Raw genomic sequence first — 17,310 nt, 5'->3', positions numbered from 1 at the left:
TGATTGTTAGAGCCTCGGCTTTATATAAACTTTTCCCTATAATCTATTTCCACTAGAAATACATGGCTGTAAACTTTGTGATGGCTTCAAAATTCATATTCAACCTTAATTACAAAATTTTAAATTTCAACAATAGTGTATATCGAACAAATCCATACACACTTGAAAATCTTAAAAATAGATGGTCTAGATAGCTTATTACAAATATATTATTTTTTGAGACTAAAAATTTCTTTTTTTAAAAAAAATCCACACATTTTGAAGTTGATCAAATGAAAGGTTTTCCAACTTCAAAACACTTTCCTACTGGATTTTTGAGGTGACCTTAGTTCTATAGCATAAGGTTGCATTCTTAGATAAACTTTTACCACAAAAGAATCATGCATCTCAACACTACTCTTGTCAAAACATTCTAACTTCAAACTCTTCATTGAAACCTCAGTAGGGGAGCATGCATTAGATGGTATGCGCTCTGCTTTCTTTGATTCACTACTTGCTCAGAGCATGCGTAGACAGACACTTAAATGGCAGGCCAAAAAATTAAACAGTGGACCAAATTTCAGGGCAAACTTAAAAGCAAATCTGTCCAAATCACAGGATAGTAATTTCATGCCAAATTTCAGGAATTCCACCTGACTATGGACCAATCATATTCTGAGTTTGTCAGCCAATATAACTCTCTAGAAGCCAAATCTACATGATGAATCAAGAGTGCATGTGCTTAGTAGATCTGAACATGAGATCATTGATTTTCTGAAGGGGGATATCAGAGATCGGCTCAATTGGCTGCTCACCATCATGAGACGAGATCATAGGAGCAGGCTCCCTTGTATATTCATCTGCAAAGGGAAGCCTTTCAGAAAACACAAACAAATGAACTAATTGGCGGGTAGCACAATGTAAAGTCTAGAGTTCCTTCCAGATCCCATGTCAGCATTCCAAAAAAAAAAAAAAAGAACAAATAAATATATAGAACCAATGTAGAAACCCATATCTAATGCAAAGCTACTAATTTATCAAAGAGACCTACCAAAAATTGTGCTTACAGAAGTTGGAGGAGGTGTTATCATGAAGTTCAGGCCAACATAAAAGCCCATTAATGAAACAACTATAACCAAGCCATATGCGGGTACTGCCAATGCCCAATATCTGAAACAAGATCAAACTTGTTGGTTATGGACACTTAATTGCATCTCAAAACTTGGCATAACATATGACCAAGAAAAGGAAGTATAGATTACTGAACAGCAATTAACCTGATGAAGGCATCCATAATTATCCTTTTTTTGGAAAAAAATAAAGCTTAAAATAATCACTCTCCTTGGGCCTTAGACCAACCAACCATATAACAATCAATGTGATGATCGATGACCACAATATCCTTCAGGTAAACACAACATAAAAAACATAAAAGCACAATATCAACTCTATAACAATTCAGTAGCATGTACTGTCCAACACACATCATGCTGTTGTTCTAGAATCAAAGGTTAATAGTTCCCACTTTGCTACAACATATTTATCTGCCTAAGATGATGGTTTCAATAACTAAATCCCAGGTTCTCTCGTGGTAGTATGGAGATGATGTGATGCTACAAATGAGTTTTTCCACTCATTAATTAACCATTAAACTCATTCATGCAAAACCAGATTACTAGGTAAACTGCATTCAACCATAGACTTTGACAAAATATAGAATTCAACCAACCATCAAATACACTCATGACAACCAGATTACTACAACAATAGAATTCAACCATAGACTTCCACAGAACATAGAATTATGGTGAGCTTAAAGTGCATATGGATGTTAAATAAAAGAGGTTGATCCTATTACATCTAGAGAGCTACGAATATGTCTATTTCAGTGTCAAATTTGAAATAATTCATGCCTTTGCTCTTCGAAGAAACATGAGGAGCTCCTGACAAGACAAAATTATTTAATACCTTATCATTGGAGCAGCCATGACATTTAACAGTAAATGGTACGGGATGATTAATCAAACAAATGATTAAGTATATATTATACAGTAATGGAAAATCAGATCCTCAACGATAACAAATGAATCAATATATCTTTGATGCAGAGTTTGCTTATCACATGTACATTTGATGTTCAACCAAACAATTAAACACAAACACAGAAACTCGCATATACACACACAAAAAGAAAAAACAAAAGAAAAGAAAAGAAAAAAGAGGGTTGGGGAGGGGGCCACGCTTTGATCGTTCCCTTCAGCATTATAAATAGCTGAAGAAGATGAAACCACAAATTACTCACCTATTCGGGTAGTATGTTACTCCTAGGAATGCAGGCAAGGTTCAGGGATGTAAAAAAAAAAGAAACGCAAAGAAAAAAGAGGGTTGGGGCAGGGGGGTTGCACTTTGATTGTGCCCTTCGGCATTATAAAAAGCTGAAGAAGGTGAAATCGCAAATTACTCACTTATTCGGGTAGTATGTTACTCCTAGGAAATGCAGGCAAGGTTCAGGGATGTACGCCCATGCCAAGAATACAACTGGTCATAAAAAAATTGAATAATATTAATCAGTTATGAAGACTAAATTGAGGATAGTTTTAGAACAGGAAAATGAAAGGCAAGCGGCATGTAGATATTGAGATGCATCTACAATTTTATCTTTTTGATGGCTTGAGATACATTTTTAAGTTTCAAATCTCAACTAAAAATTTGATGTTCTCATTTGAACTGTTCATATTCGTCACACACCAATTAAAAAATAAAATAAAATAAAAAGTACACAAAAGAAGTAATTAACAAATAAAATTTCAATGGTGCATACCAACTGTGCTATCCATTCCAAACCTCTATTAGCTCTTCCTTTAGTTCCCATCATTCTCGACTTTAACTCCTACAATACTTCTCCATCTTCACTTATCTTATTCAAGATAACCCCAATACCCACAAAACAGCATAAAATTGAGCTTGTACACTAATGAAACAATAAAATTTTAGTGGAGCATTTCAAATTACTATGCACCTCATCAAACACCTCCATTAGCTCTTCAAGCCCGAAAATTAGTCTTGATCATTCTCCACTTTCCTACAGCACTTCTCAACCTATACTGATTACTTTCTGCGATAATCCCATCAACATGATCTCTTTATTAGGAAAAAATCACAACCATTTCGTACACAAAAGATGTATAACTTCTTATGTTCCCCTACAAAACTACCTCTCTTTTCAGTCCCCGATGTTTCTTCCCAATTAACAAAGTGAATGGAAGTCCAATTGTCAGACGAAACAATGATGTTCAGATTAGTGTCATGTTTTGTGCTGAACGAAAACTATCATTATTGTATTTCGTGAAAATCTGATTCTACAATTAACAAAAAAATCTACAATTGGAAGGCCAAAAAAAATGTTGAGGTTTAAAGATAGAGAGGAATTCAAAAGCATCGCAAAGCTAAATACAACTGTATCAACAAAATCATCACAAAATGGATGAAACTGTAACCTGTGGCAACAACAGTGGTAATGGAGCCAACAAATCCATAAACCTCGGAGGGCTTTGGACCATTCTCTTTTGAAACACCAAACCCAACTACCCTCTCATCTGAATCTGATATGGAGAGGGTCCCTTTCTCCTTAGACAAAGACAAGGTTCTTCTGGGACTGTTTAATGATGAATCAGACATGATTCTCCCTCTATCTGGAGAAAAAGAATAGAGAAAAAAAAAGAAAAATCAGGACAGCAGTGACAAATAAAAACCCAAACAATTCAATTATATTCAAAGCCAAAGGTGGGTTCTTCAGATAATCCAACAATTAAATTTTCTGTACGGTAACATGGAAAGCCATATGGCAAGGTTTGTGCAACTGCAAAACTCTACTCTCCCCATAGATTTTAATTTTATTCAAACAATCTATAATTTATTCACCACAAGAAAAAACAAAGCTAAAGAAATAACAAATGAACTAAGCATTCAGCAAATCCATCCTTTTTTGTATGTTAATAAAATCCGAACTATTTGTTGAAAAATCTAGAAAGTTTATGCTTCTCAAAAATGAAAGTTCAGTGCTTTGAAGTAGGAAGGCCCCAAAAGAGTCTCACCATGAACTCTAAGTTTACTGTTTCCCCAAATAACAAACACATAATTTCTTTATACAAACCGTTTCTAAAACTGAATCAAATAAATAACAAACACATAATTTCTTTATCCAAACTGTTTCTAAAACTGAATCAAATAAACTATTCAACAAATACATTAACCCGTGCTTCACACACTTTCAAGAAATTAGAAGAGCACCATTTTACATGAGTTCCCTCTGCAAAAATACTTATTGCCTAATGATCCCCATAATTTCCATTAGGGAAGCAAATTAGTCATCACCTCCAATGAGTGAAGCCCAAGGCTCACTGTAAAAATGATAATTTCAGCAATATAACGAATTTGATTTGAGAGTGATATTTTGATTATCCCACCAATCGTTTGCAGAAATTTTCCTTTATTTGAGGAAGTACACATTTGTAATCCATCGCCTCCAAGCCTGTAGCTGGAAGGTTAGGATCAACACAGGTTTTGTGCGGTAATTTAGGGAAATTTATCGGAATACCCATTAGAGATGAACTCTTCAACATTTTACCCAGTTTGTTTGATTTACTTTCAAAATGTCCACCAAAAGACACATTATTAAGAGTTGGAACAGTTGCAAATGTGTAGTATGTTAAATAATGCATCCTCAAGAGACCTTAAAAAATTTTCCCCATAATTTATTTATCATAACGGGGACCTTTGGGGGAAAAGGAATAAACCTGATTTTGGGTATGTACAATCCACTCCCAAGTTTATCATTGGTCAGTTTCATGACAAGAATCAGTCAAAGTTCATAAATTAAACCTGTAAGAAAAACCATCCCATCTGTGAGGTGGACAATTCCTACTGAAAATCGTGGAAATTATCTATTTTTTGGGTTTTGAATTTCTCTCAAAATTGTAGTCTTATCCACATCGGGAATTGTCTGGACTGGGTTGGTTAAACAAAACAGTTAATTCTCTCTTCAAATGAACTGTCGTAATGTTGATTTCTCGCTAATATAAACCTCCAACTGGTTAGCTTCATCTGACACATTTAACATGCACTTGGTTAGCATCAATCGACACATTTGACATGGATTAGTTCATAGGTTGAACGGTGTCTTTTAAAAATTGCTGAGGCCACTGGTCGGTGGGAGACCTCGTTCTAGGAGATCACATAATCGCCTTAGTCCTCCGATTTTCTATTTTCTCTTTCCTTATTTTCTGATGTATCCATACAACAATCCGACTTAAGAATTGCCCAAGTTAGATCAGTCGACTAGACTAGAACTCAATCCCCCTAGTGACGCATATGATTCCAATTTTTTGAACAAATGTATTGAACATAACGGACATTCAGGTAATTGGGGCTTCCTTTATGAACCTCCACATCCTTATTTCATTTGTTTTCCCTCCCTCTATTGATACCCTTTCCTTGAAGCCAAATAAATTTTTTTTCTTTACGCATTGTTTGGCTGCATAAGTTAATAAGCTTATATTTTTTTTAATGCAGTGAAACAACGGGTAAAGAAATCGCAGTATAAGTTTTAAGGGATCGTCATCTGTACGATCCTATAACAAGGGAGCAGGATCCTTGTCATAGGGAAGCGCGATTCCATGAGGAAGGAATCGCAGTATAAGTTTTAAGGGATCATGAATGATGCATGGGTTCTCAGTACCATCAGGTACAAACTTGAATCAATGCATATGAATCAGTGCTGAATAGAGAAAACATCATATGCACCGAATCATACACTTAAGAACCGTGGTTCAAGCCCACTGGGAACAAGGATCACAATATCAGGATCCGTGTTCCATCCAAGATCCCTAGTTCGAATCATGGGATTGAGGTTCTGGAGCAGGTCCGTGACCTTTCCTACAAGGTTCCAGCAACTACGGTTGGAACATATATTCATCCTCTTATCCTCCTCTTGCAGTCTGAATCCCCAACGGGCTGGGCCTGGGCTAGGCCAGCCTTAGCCTTGGGCCTGCCCTTGTCCCCTTAGGGACAATTGAGGAAATAATAGAAGAGAAACAAGAAAAAAAGAAGAGGACCGTGCCGGGATGGGCCAGCCTTGGCCCTGCCCCCGCCCTCAAGCCACATTTTGTGGCCTAGGCCCTACAATTTTAGGGCCAGCCCACCCAGCCCATTGCCAACCCTACCCAATATTCAATGGTTTCCCATACTCCCATTTCTTCTTTTCCTCTCTTCGATTTATTATGTTGTCCTTCTCTCCACAGAATCAAATTCGTTTTCTCATGATGCCTCATATTACCTCTTCCTCAAAATACAAGAGTTCTTCAAAGACATTGAGGGACCCTCCTTGCCCCTTCCAACATTGTGCCATGATTATTCTCTCCATTTCAGAATCCACTCCATCTAAAAGTTTCTTCTTCATGAGAACTACTGTTGACAGTACTGGCCCTTGCATTGCCTTTTGGTTTGTCCAAACAAGGGACAATCACAAGAATATTGGGAAATTGACTAAATTCTTCTCTGACCCTGGGAAAGGTCATGACACTGGAAAATAATGTGGCCAAACCGCACATGCTTCTTGCAAGTACAAGCGCCTTTTTGGAATTAAAACTTTTGAGGAGGACCAAAGCAAGGAGCTTTAGGCTTACACGTTTATTCTCACCAACTGGTTAGAGGGCAAGGCCATTTGCTATGAGGAATATCGAGAACTGTTTTGATTTGGAACATAAAGGGTCATACTCAAATTCACTCTACTAGATGACATGAGTTTAAGATGCGGACTATTGCAACACTATGGCCCAAGTTTGACTCATATGGCTGAACTAACCTAACAAAAAAAGACGATGACATGGTTTTGGTCGAGTGAACCAGCCATCCGGGAAACCAGTCCAAATCTGCTAATTCTCCCAGGCTAAGAATCGCTCAATAAAAGGAAAAATAAAAATGAAAGATAAAAAATGTTCGAACCAGGCAATCCGGCACCAGAATGATTAGTGGTTACCACCGGAAGCCGGTTCGGTTACCACAGTTCCCTAATCGCCAGTGTTTCCAACATTGGCTTAAACCCACAAATCCATAAAAAGTGATTGACTCCCTAGAAGCAGAAATGGTGATCTACAAATCAAACTCTATATGCTAAGTTTAAGTTTAGTTCTCTTGCATAGAAATATAAATGAAGCAATCACTAACATAAAAAGATTTAAGTCTATTTGTGGAATAAACCCACCATGTAAATAGTTTGGTTGAAGAAGAAACAAACAAGAAATAAAATATCATGTTCATAATCACATATATTTGGAAAGAGAAAGAAGGCCCACAATCTAAATTTGTACCCACAATTGCTTCAATAGCAAAAAACATCATAGAATTCAACATAAAAAATCAGAATAAGAATGCATTGACCACAATTCAGCATACTGAACTGTTGAGCATTTAGCACACAAAAGGTTCCCAAGGACGAAAAAAAAGACAATGCTGGAAATGTACATGCTCAACCAGAAACATAACCACCCAGTACTATTGAACCATAAATCTAATGATTACCGCATGACTTCCAGTTTATTTCGAAGGAAATCAAACACAATATAAGCGAATACAAGATAAACAGAAATCATTTTCAGTATTCTCAAATTGCTGGAGCAGTGTCAAATTTAAAAACCACTCACAAAATAGGGCCCCCAAAACAGAAGGAAAAACAAACAAACTAATAACTCAGACTTGAAACTAACCAAAAACGCTCATGGAACTGAATCAAGCCATCATAAATAGTAACATAATGATATTTGACATGTTAACTATGAAAAGAGAGAGTAAATAAAGTTTTATAGCATAGACATTGCCACGCTCATATGAATCAAGTAAAACTAGCAATAAAAGAAGGAAGCTGCCCAACTAGACATGCAAATTACAGTCAAAATGATCAAGATAAGCCCTAGAATGGACGAAAAAAAAAACCCTAAAACACACTGTAATATGAAAACATACCTGAAGCCTGTATAGTAAGGCCTACGAGAGAGAACTATGGTTGCAGTCCTGCTGCTGCAGCAGTATGAGAGAGAGAGTTTTGGGTCGGGCCAGAGAGAGAGACCGGAGAGAGTAATTGCTACGGGAGAGGGAGAGATATTTTCGGGAGAGAGAGAGAGCGGAGAAGGAAGGATTTTCAGGAGAGAGACATATTTCGTTTTGGCTCAAAAAGGGAGGGAAATAGTTAATAAAAATACATTTTCCTTTTTATTTTATTTTCTTTATTTTGAAAATGGTTTGACAGGACTGCAGCCCCGTCAAAAGTCGAAAGCTCATCACATAATTCATGAGAAATCGCATCAGAAAACCTTTACAACAATTATCTCCAATTATAAATTAGATGGTTGGTACAAAAAAAAAATAGGATTTAAACTTTTAAAAATAGTGTGAATGGTAGCAAATTTTTGAAACCGACCATTCCACCTCAAAAATAGATTTTCATATATTTATAGGGTGCAGCTTGTATAGAGCCTACGCTTTAAGCCAATGGTTTAAAAAACAGATGGGATGTTCGGATCGGGTACCCCAAAAACTTATCTATATCGGTGGATCGACGGAAATCAGCCCAATCAGTTGGGTCAAGCTTTAAAAAATATATAAAAAAATAATTAAAATTCATTATAAATGTTTTTTTTTAATAATCCAATAAGATATCGGGGTACTACATTATTATTTTTCATTAATATGTGAATATTGAGATTTTTTTCCTCTGTATGAATTTATTTTGATCATTAAATTACATCACAAAAAATAAAAATCATAAAATTATCATGGATAAAGTATATAATCATACATGACCTACAATAAATAATGGTTTTTTTATAAGAATATTTTAGTTTTTTTTATAAAAACCTTTTATTTTTTTTACAATAAATGTTTGTCGTATTACAATTTTTTTTTTTTTTTAACAATAACATTTTTTTTGACAAAAAATACTTGTTGTATTATTTTTTTTATAATATTTTTTTTTTTTGACAATAACTTTTTATTTTTTTACTTCTCGAGGGGATTCAAACCAACGCCCTTCACATGCAAAAGATACTTGATACGTAATAAGCCACATGCTACTTGATGATATTAAAAGCGCAAATAAAGTATATAATATATTAATGTTTCAAGTTAATACCTTCACATTATCCCACATCGGAGAGGTAGAATGAAGTTGTAGTGAATAAATACCTATTTGTAGCCAACAAAATTAATGTGTGCGAAGTGAGGAGAGTCATGTGGCGGGGTGTGCGGACCTACAAAAATGCCCATTGAATAGTTGGTTTTCGAAGAAAAATGCCTTTATGTACTTTTTAAAATTTACAAAAAATGCATGGACAAAATTTGCAAAAAATGCATGGAATTTCAAAGAAAAATGCCACATGGCGATTTATGGCTTGGAATCGCCAGTTCTTTTCGAGACTTACGGCTCTTGCGGGCTACCAATGCGGGTTGTCGGTTCCAAATTCGCCGGTATCAGGCGACTGTCGGTTTTCGACTCGCCCGCTGACTTTTGGCAAGATTCGGTCCGTCCACTTTTGGCAATTTCTAGTATTTCACTGGAATTGGCACGGGTCTACCTGTTCCCAAGTCGAATCGGGCGATTGCGGTTCGACTCGCCGACTTTTGAATCACTGCTTTAAACAATCAAATTAGAGTCTACCTTCGTTTTACTACTAGAAATCCATGTGATAGTTTTAAAATATATTTTCATACTTATTTATAAAGTTTAAAGCTTAAAAAAATCTTGAAAATTAACGGTCTAAATATCCATTACAAAATGTACTATTTCCAAAACTTGAAATCCAAATTTTTCTCATGCCTATGCATTTTAATGTCGAGATGATCAATTTGAAGATATTTGAGCATCAAAACATCTACCAATGAAATTTTTAGAAATCAATGTGATAGTTTTAAAATATATTTTCATATTTATTTATAAAGTTTAAAGCTTAAAATGTATAGATCAATAGATCTATGAAAATCTTGAAAATTGACGGTCTAAAAATTCATTACAAAATGTATTATTTTCAAAACTTGAAATCCAATTTTTTCTCATGTCTATGCACCTTAATGTCGAGATGATCAATTTGAAGATATTTGAGCATCAGAACATCTACCAATTAAATTTTTAAGATAAGCTCAAATTTGATCGTTCAGAGCCTTGGCTCTAGATAAACTTTCTAAACTTTTTCCATACTTTATAAGATCTGTACTATTTTTTAAGTTTCCAAATTTATAAATTAATTTTACATCCATCACATATATTTCCAATTCAGAAAGTGATTTCCAGATGAAGATTTGAGGTGGGACTTTTTTTATTTTCATGAAGCCTGGGGTAGAAACTTCACCCCTTTTTTTTCCAATAGTTTAGATTCTACTGCATCAAAAAGCCTGCCTTTTTAATTTTTGGCCGTCCATTTGCTTTCATGAAAATGTCATCCGTTCGTATGAGACTATTGTGTCAGATATTTGTTAATCAGGTTATTCATATGCTACATGCACCATAGTCCAGATCTAAAGTTCTGAATACAAATGAAAGAACACTACTCCAGCCGCATGATGTCCTCCTCTCTCAAACCGCCATTTTCAAAACCCATCTCTCTTTCTGCGTAAGCAAGTTAATGAAACTATGACCTATTAACCATGGCCTCGACTTCATTCTCTCTCTCCCCCATACCGCATACCCATCACCCCAAAAGGCATTTTTCCATTAAAACTCCACCCCTATCAGTGAAAACCCCATTCCTCCCCTATTTTGATGGCACATTCAAATGGGTTTCTCCATTAAGGCCCCGTACTCCAATTCTTTGCGATAACACCACATCGGAAAGTTCCAATGGTGAAGAATTTGATGAGTCGGTCCTAGCGAAGGAGGCAATTGCAGAGATGCTTCTTCAACTCGAGGTTTCAGAAGAAGAGGTTCAAAGTATAGCTAACAACTGTCCTAAGTATATTGGAATGGTTATTGATGGAGTGCATGAATTAGATGAGCTTTCCTTGTGGGATTCATGGCAAATTGATAAAGAAATTATTGGTCATCTTTCTTTCAAGAGGAAGTTTGTGTACATGGTTAAAGAGAAAGGGGATAATGGGATTCTCCCATTCCTTGAGAGCATTGGTTTGAACCCCTCGTCATCAACCCATATCGCTCGATATTTATCTTCCGAGAAGCTCATCGATCTCATTGCCAAAGTATTATGGAATTACAGTAACTCCCAACTTTATTGTTTTTCTCGTTGTTCTATTGAAATAACAACTGTAGTTTTGTTGCTTTCCATCTCTCTCATTGGTCTCTTCTTGATTTAGTATCCTTATAACTTTTCATGGGTGGCTCAGTATTTTACATCTGTGTGATCATTATTTCAGTTAATATTTTCACCATGGTCTCTTAATTCTCTCTTCAAGTGGGCGTAAGAGTCACTTGTAATTGTATACACACTTTAAAAAAGAAACTGTAAAATTTGCACTCTTAAATGTTTATATTTGATGGATTTCATCGAATGGGGTATCAATCCTTATTTTGTGGCTACTTGCTTCTTAAATTTTTCTTTTTTTTTTCGCCCTTGTGGGCCAAAAGAGAAACATGTACATTCTACTTATGATGGTTGATCTTTTATAGGTTAAATGTCTTAAGGAAATACTTTTCTCTGATGGTGATGAAATTTCAATTACCGGGAAGAATACTCGCCGTATGATGATGCACCTGTCAATTTCTACAGATGATGATATTCAGCGTACCTTATCATTCTTCGAGAAGGTTTCTCAGGCCTCTATCTGTCTATTCTCTTCATAATCATCTAGAGTTGTATTTTTCATGTGGATTTGGTTAATCTCAATTTTTTGAATGCCTATTAACCTTATTGTTTCAAGATAGTTGAGGTGACTATGATTATTTTCATGTTGTAGATGGAAGCCAGGCGTGGAGGGTTAAACATGCTTGATTTTGAAGATGCTTCTTTTCCTTATCTTATTGAGTCATTTCCTCGACTCCTTTTGTGTTCAGTGGAGTCCCATTTGAAGCCTTTAATTGAATTTCTCAAACTGATTGGGGTTTCAGAAGGAAGCATCAGAAGTGTATTCCTTTCTTTTCCTCCCATTATTTTGTATGACATTGAGAGGGAAATGAAACCAAGGATGAGGAATTTGGAAAAGGTATTCGGTATTTTTTTAATAATTTTACACTTTGATGTTGCTATACACTAATATATTTATTAATGTGTGATGCATCCTGAGATGTACAATCCTTTATATATTTATTAATGTGTGATGCATCTTGAGATGTACAAACCTTTCAGCAATGATTTTTTCCTACAAATTTTCTCATAGATCTTACTGCTAATTTTTTTAATAATTATTCGTACATCTTTTTCATGCTTGTATGACTATCTTGCTCTAGAGTTGAAGTTCATGTTATATGAATCATTTTACATGTTTTATTCCTGGTTTTTAATTTTTCTGAGGTAGCTGATCCTAAATAGTTTGGGAAAAGGCTCTGATCATGATGATGATGATCTAATCATGGGTTTTGTAATTAATAAGTTTCTTTTTGTCTGTTTTTCTTGCTTCATATATATAGTCATAATACAGTGTTTTTTACTGTGGTGTCCCTTTATATTGCAGAACTATGAGGGTCTTTTTGCTGCATTTGTGTACACTAATACATTCATTTGTTTCCATTTCCTTTTTTATAGCTTGGATTTGACAATAAAGATATTGGTAAGATGATTCGCAAATACCCATGGATTCTTTCAAGTAGCATCCAGGCGAACTATAGTAAAATTCTTGCCTTCTTCAGTACAGAAAAGGTACCAATCTAGAGCCTTATAAGTCATTCTCTTTTCTGACACATCTGGCAACATTAATTCCTAAGGGTCCGAAAGACACTTACACACAATATGATGATAATGATGCTTATTTAACAATCTAAATTAAGTGACTGCCCTGTTTTTGTGATTTCACAAGTGAAAGCTCTTTGTACTTTCAGCAAGTTCTGGTTGTGCTTTTCAGGTTTTTGGTTTATATAAGGTTTGTGTACAGAGGCCAATGCCTGCCTAAGGAAATTTCTCATCCCTTTTGAGTTGTATATGAGATTTCTATTTTTTGTGTCATTGTGGTAGTCCAGAAAGTAAATATGTTAATATGTAGGTACCTAAATTATATGTTGATGGCGCGATCAAGAGTTGGCCCCATATCCTAGGATGTTCCATTAACAGGATGAAGTTGCTAGTTGAACAATTTGGCGAGATGGGCGTCACAAATGATAATTTGGGTCGTGTCATTGCTTCATGCCCCCAGTTGCTTCTGCAAAAGCCTCAAAATTTTGTCATGGTTAGTAAATCAAAGAGTTTGTTGTCATATGCTTGTTTATCATCTTGAAACGATTGCATTTTCTTTTAGCAATACGTCAATTGAATTAAAAAGGGGTATTTCTGTGTGCACCAACTAACATTTATCAAAGCAGCTCCCATGTCACATCTTTGTCACGTTTTTCAGCTCTCATGGCATTTTTCTCATCAATACATAAAGGGCGAGGTTTGAATAAGGTGTCGACCTTATACTATTGAAGTAAGGTGCACCTCAAAACTATGCCGACAGATGCAGTGTTGGTGCTGGAAAGCCTTTTGATGCATGAAGATCTATTGTCACCCCTAATTATGAAATTTAAAGCTCCTAAAATGATGCCGATCGAGCAGATATATAAACTATTAAAATTTTTGAAAATAAATGTTCCATATAATGCGTTAAAAGATGCACTACTTTCATATCTTGAAATCTTTTTCTTTTTTTATCCATGCATCTTAATGTTGAGATGATCAATTTGGGGGTTTTTTTAGTATCGGAACAACCTTTTCTGATGGATTTTTGAGGTGTAAACCTTACTTGAATAGTGTATGGTTGACACATTATATAAACTTTTTTGATACATAAAATTTAGATTTCATGTCGTCCTATATTGTTCAACTTTTTTTCTAATTATAGTGGTATACAGATGTTCTGAATATGGAAAGGGAAAGCTTTTTAATTTTTTCCCAAAACAACTAGAAAATGACCCCTAAAACAAAGAGAATAAGAAATTTTTTTCCAGTATGATTAAAAGTTTTAAAATGAAAGGACAGAATTTTTTTTCTAACTAAAATATCTTGAAATAATGAAAAAGAAAATAAAGTTTCTCCAATCATAAGAAAATTCTTTTTTTCCAACTAAATAGAGGAAACCTTCGAGTAAATAAACCAAAAATAGGTATTTATAAATAAATTACAAACTTTAAGAGTAAGATAAATTTCAATTTTCTGTTTAATAGTGAAGAAATTAGAAAAAATGAAACAAGCTATTTTGTTTCGATAGAGAACTGTTTGAAAAAGTGACATCTTTTAATATATAAAAATTAAAAATAATTGAAAAGACAAGGGTGCTCCAAATGTTATGAGCATATGAGAAAATTCTACCAAGCTATTTAGAAAAACGATGCAGGGATGGGACATAGGGCATTCTTTCAGTAATATTGCCAGGTGCATATAGGAAACCCCAAGAAAATGGCAAGGGGGATAAAAACAACAATTTGGGTCGTATAAATGTTTTGAGTATTTAATTGTGTCTATGAGAGCCTAAAATTCACCGAGATTAGTACCTCTCAGAGTTTGTTGTCTTTTGTCTTTTATATTCTTGAAGAATTGAACTGTCCTTTTTTATTAAACAAAAAATATGATAGAATTAGGGAATAAGTATTTCATAAAATTGCTCGAATCTCAGTTCTGCAGAAGCTTACATAAGGTTTGTTAACTTGGAGAGTCTTTTGTTGTACTTGTCCATCATTTTAGGAGGTCAAATGTTTCTGTATTTTGCAGTTCAATATTTTTTTTATGATTGACCATGGAGAATAGGGTATAAACAAAGTGCTGTTGTGGTAAAAACCCTCTAAACTAGGTTGCATGAGTATCGGACAGTTACAGTCATGCACACATGATCATAAACGAAAGAAGTCTTATAATCTCTTAAGTAAATTAATTTACCCCACTTTATCATCCCCCTCATTCAAAGCGTATGTGGTTGCAAATGCCATTGCTTTCGATCTTTTTCTCATTTATAGATAAAGTTACTATATATTAACTCCAGATGACATCCTGTAATGGAAGTGGTAAATGTTGCTATAAAACTATGTGAAATCATCCCTTCTATGAAGGCATGGATGTTTTCTCTCACCAAACTTATCATCCCCTCTCTCATCTCTTTTTCCCTTGGGATGGGGTTTTGGTGTGTCAGATGCACCTGTTCAAATGTGGTCCCCTTCGAGAAACTATAATAGAGATAGATTTTGAATGTAAAATTTCACAGGTATATAATTTCGACCACTACGATCATGATTCTTAAAAAATGGGTTTTTGAGTTTTAGATGTGTAACTTTTTTGTACTTTATTTTTGGACCATTCATTGTCGTGCATTCTAATTCTTCTTTGATCATCCGATGTGCACCAGTTTTTGAGCAGCAAAATCATGGATCTAAAGTGCAAATATAACTAAAGTGACTTAGGATGTGTTTTAGATCCTAAATCCATCACAAGATGGATTTTTGGTAGGACACCACATTTGAACAGGACTTCCCTTTCCCTTTTTGACAAGGATATCTCCATCCTGTGCTATATGAGTATTTGATACTATTTATCTATGGTTTTGGGATCCAAAATCCATCTTAACATTTTGCATACATTGGATAATATGTTTTGCAAATCCGCTATTTGCAGCTACATCAGTCAGTTTTTCAACGTTTTGCCCTACTCCTAGTGCTTTTACCTTCAGAACCTAAATTTTTTACCTTTACAAATGGCAGTAAGTCTGGCAATTTATCTTCAAAATGTAGCTTTTTTGCCGTAGTTTTGATTTAGGAGGGACTTGAGCATGTCCCATCACCTATTCTGATCTAGCTAGGGCAGTTCCAAGTCAGATCAGCATTTTTTAAAACACTGGTGATAACCATGAGTTTTTTCTTACTTCTAGGCTGGTAGCCTTTTTCACCAAGAGTTGCTTCTTATTTCATCAAATATTTGAAGATTTTTTAGTTCGTCGATACAGCACTGTGCATGTGTGCAATTTAGTGTGCATTTCATAGCATGCACATACATTTTCATTATCACGAGCATTACATGTGTTTAATCAATAGTTCATAATCTAATGGACGATAGGAAAACATAGTCATTCGGATTCATGACTGTTTGGTGTAAGTGTCTCCCTCCATAATCCATCATGTTATTAGGTGGAATGATCCAAATGGACTATGTTTTTCCATGGTCCATTGCATTATACTATACTTTCCTGTTATTAATAGGTGATATTGCTTTTTGCATTTATAATTTATTCGTTCTGTTATTTAGGTGGTTTCCTTCCTTGAGGAACTGGGTTTTAACTGTGAATCCGTCGGGAAAATTTTGAGCCGCTGCCCTGAAATATTTGCAGCCAGCATCGAAGGTACCCTAAAGAAGAAGATCGATTTCCTTATCGCATTGGGAATATCCCATGACCATCTCCCTAGGATCATTCGAAAATATCCAGAGCTTCTCGTTTGTGACATTCATAAAGCATTGCAGCCACGGTGAGTACCCCAAACTTGAAATAATATGCCAAAGCAACATGATTTCACAATTGTGAACCATGAAAAATTGTTGTTTAATTTGAAGACGAAGTCTTTGTCATTCAATGAACTTGTTGAAGAGTCAATAGAAATTGATGGAATTTTAAATTGCTGTCTAGTCTCAACCACCAAGGTTGCTAAAGTCATCAACCAGTGTGTTTCGGTTTGATGCCCCAATTTTTCCTTCTTAGACATAATAATCATCAATGCTATCTTATACTTTTGAAGAAAAATCATCATCATCTAATTGTTGTTGTTACTGTTGTTAATTTTGATGGAATTCATTGCCGCAGGATGAAGTACTTGATGAAGGTTGGCCTGACCAAAAGAGAGGTGGCCTCTATGATACACAGGTTTTCTCCTTTGTTAGGGTACAGTATTGAAAAAGTGTTGAGACCAAAGCTAGAGTTCCTTGTGTACACCATGCACAAACCAGTAAGAGACGTTGTAGATTATCCAAGGTACTTTAGTTATTCCTTGGAGAAGAAAATCAAGCCAAGGTTTTGGGTATTAAAGGGTAGGAATGTGCAGTGTAGTCTTAAAGAGATGTTAGGAAAGAATGATGAGGATTTTGCATCTGATTTTATGGGGATAGGCCGAATGCTTGTCCCCCCTGTCTGAGGGCAATATATGAGCAGTTTTGATGAGTTGTTTTGAAA

At 35.2% G+C, this 17,310-nt stretch overlaps 2 protein-coding genes across 5 annotated transcripts; one reads left to right on the top strand and one right to left on the bottom strand.

Annotated features, from left to right (window-relative positions):
- Nucleotides 1–540: 540 nt before the first annotated feature.
- LOC18440750 (Phosphatidylinositol N-acetylglucosaminyltransferase, GPI19/PIG-P subunit) lies at nucleotides 541–8,453 on the bottom strand. 3 transcript variants are annotated; one of them, XM_011627464.3, is made up of 5 exons: nucleotides 7,999–8,453; nucleotides 3,477–3,671; nucleotides 2,445–2,517; nucleotides 1,031–1,149; nucleotides 541–839 (listed from the first exon to the last, which is right to left on the bottom strand). In XM_011627464.3, exons 2-5 carry the CDS (start codon nucleotides 3,655–3,657, stop codon nucleotides 706–708), a joined length of 507 nt encoding a protein of 168 aa, XP_011625766.1. In that variant the 5' UTR covers nucleotides 3,658–3,671; nucleotides 7,999–8,453; the 3' UTR covers nucleotides 541–705. The 3 variants fall into 3 exon arrangements, with proteins under 3 accessions (XP_011625766.1, XP_088704274.1, XP_088704284.1); XM_088848148.1 differs by having other exon boundaries at nucleotides 1,047–1,149; XM_088848158.1 differs by lacking the exon at nucleotides 2,445–2,517 and having other exon boundaries at nucleotides 1,047–1,149; nucleotides 7,999–8,198.
- Nucleotides 8,454–10,622: 2,169 nt separating this feature from the next.
- On the top strand, nucleotides 10,623–17,310 carry LOC18440751 (Mitochondrial transcription termination factor family protein). 2 transcript variants are annotated; one of them, XM_006850889.4, is made up of 7 exons: nucleotides 10,623–11,220; nucleotides 11,648–11,785; nucleotides 11,935–12,180; nucleotides 12,720–12,833; nucleotides 13,174–13,356; nucleotides 16,395–16,612; nucleotides 16,945–17,310. In XM_006850889.4, the coding sequence occupies exons 1-7, from the start codon at nucleotides 10,672–10,674 to the stop codon at nucleotides 17,270–17,272; spliced, it is 1,776 nt and encodes a 591-aa protein (XP_006850952.1). In that variant the 5' UTR covers nucleotides 10,623–10,671; the 3' UTR covers nucleotides 17,273–17,310. The 2 variants fall into 2 exon arrangements, with proteins under 2 accessions (XP_006850952.1, XP_088704250.1); XM_088848124.1 differs by having other exon boundaries at nucleotides 10,623–11,236.

Source organism: Amborella trichopoda, chromosome 1 (assembly GCF_054954075.1).
Source record: "Amborella trichopoda isolate Santa Cruz 75 chromosome 1, AtrichopodaSantaCruz75HAP2 v2.0, whole genome shotgun sequence".
NCBI lineage: Eukaryota > Viridiplantae > Streptophyta > Magnoliopsida > Amborellales > Amborellaceae > Amborella > Amborella trichopoda.
Note: the sequence above shows the minus strand (reverse complement) of the source record. Positions and strands in the feature narration are given on the sequence as shown.

Coding starts and splice junctions, on each gene's coding strand:
- LOC18440750 (XM_011627464.3), bottom strand. CDS start 3,657: ATGTCTGATTCATCATTAAACAGTCCCAGAAGAACCTTGTCTTTGTCT. Junction 2,518..3,476: donor TACCACTGTTGTTGCCACAG/GTTACAGTTTCA, acceptor TTTTATGACCAG/TTGTATTCTTGGCATGGGCG. Junction 840..1,030: donor TTCTGTAAGCACAATTTTTG/GTAGGTCTCTTT, acceptor TTCCCTTTGCAG/ATGAATATACAAGGGAGCCT.
- LOC18440751 (XM_006850889.4), top strand. CDS start 10,672: ATGGCCTCGACTTCATTCTCTCTCTCCCCCATACCGCATACCCATCAC. Junction 12,834..13,173: donor CCTTCTTCAGTACAGAAAAG/GTACCAATCTAG, acceptor GTTAATATGTAG/GTACCTAAATTATATGTTGA. Junction 13,357..16,394: donor AGCCTCAAAATTTTGTCATG/GTTAGTAAATCA, acceptor TCTGTTATTTAG/GTGGTTTCCTTCCTTGAGGA.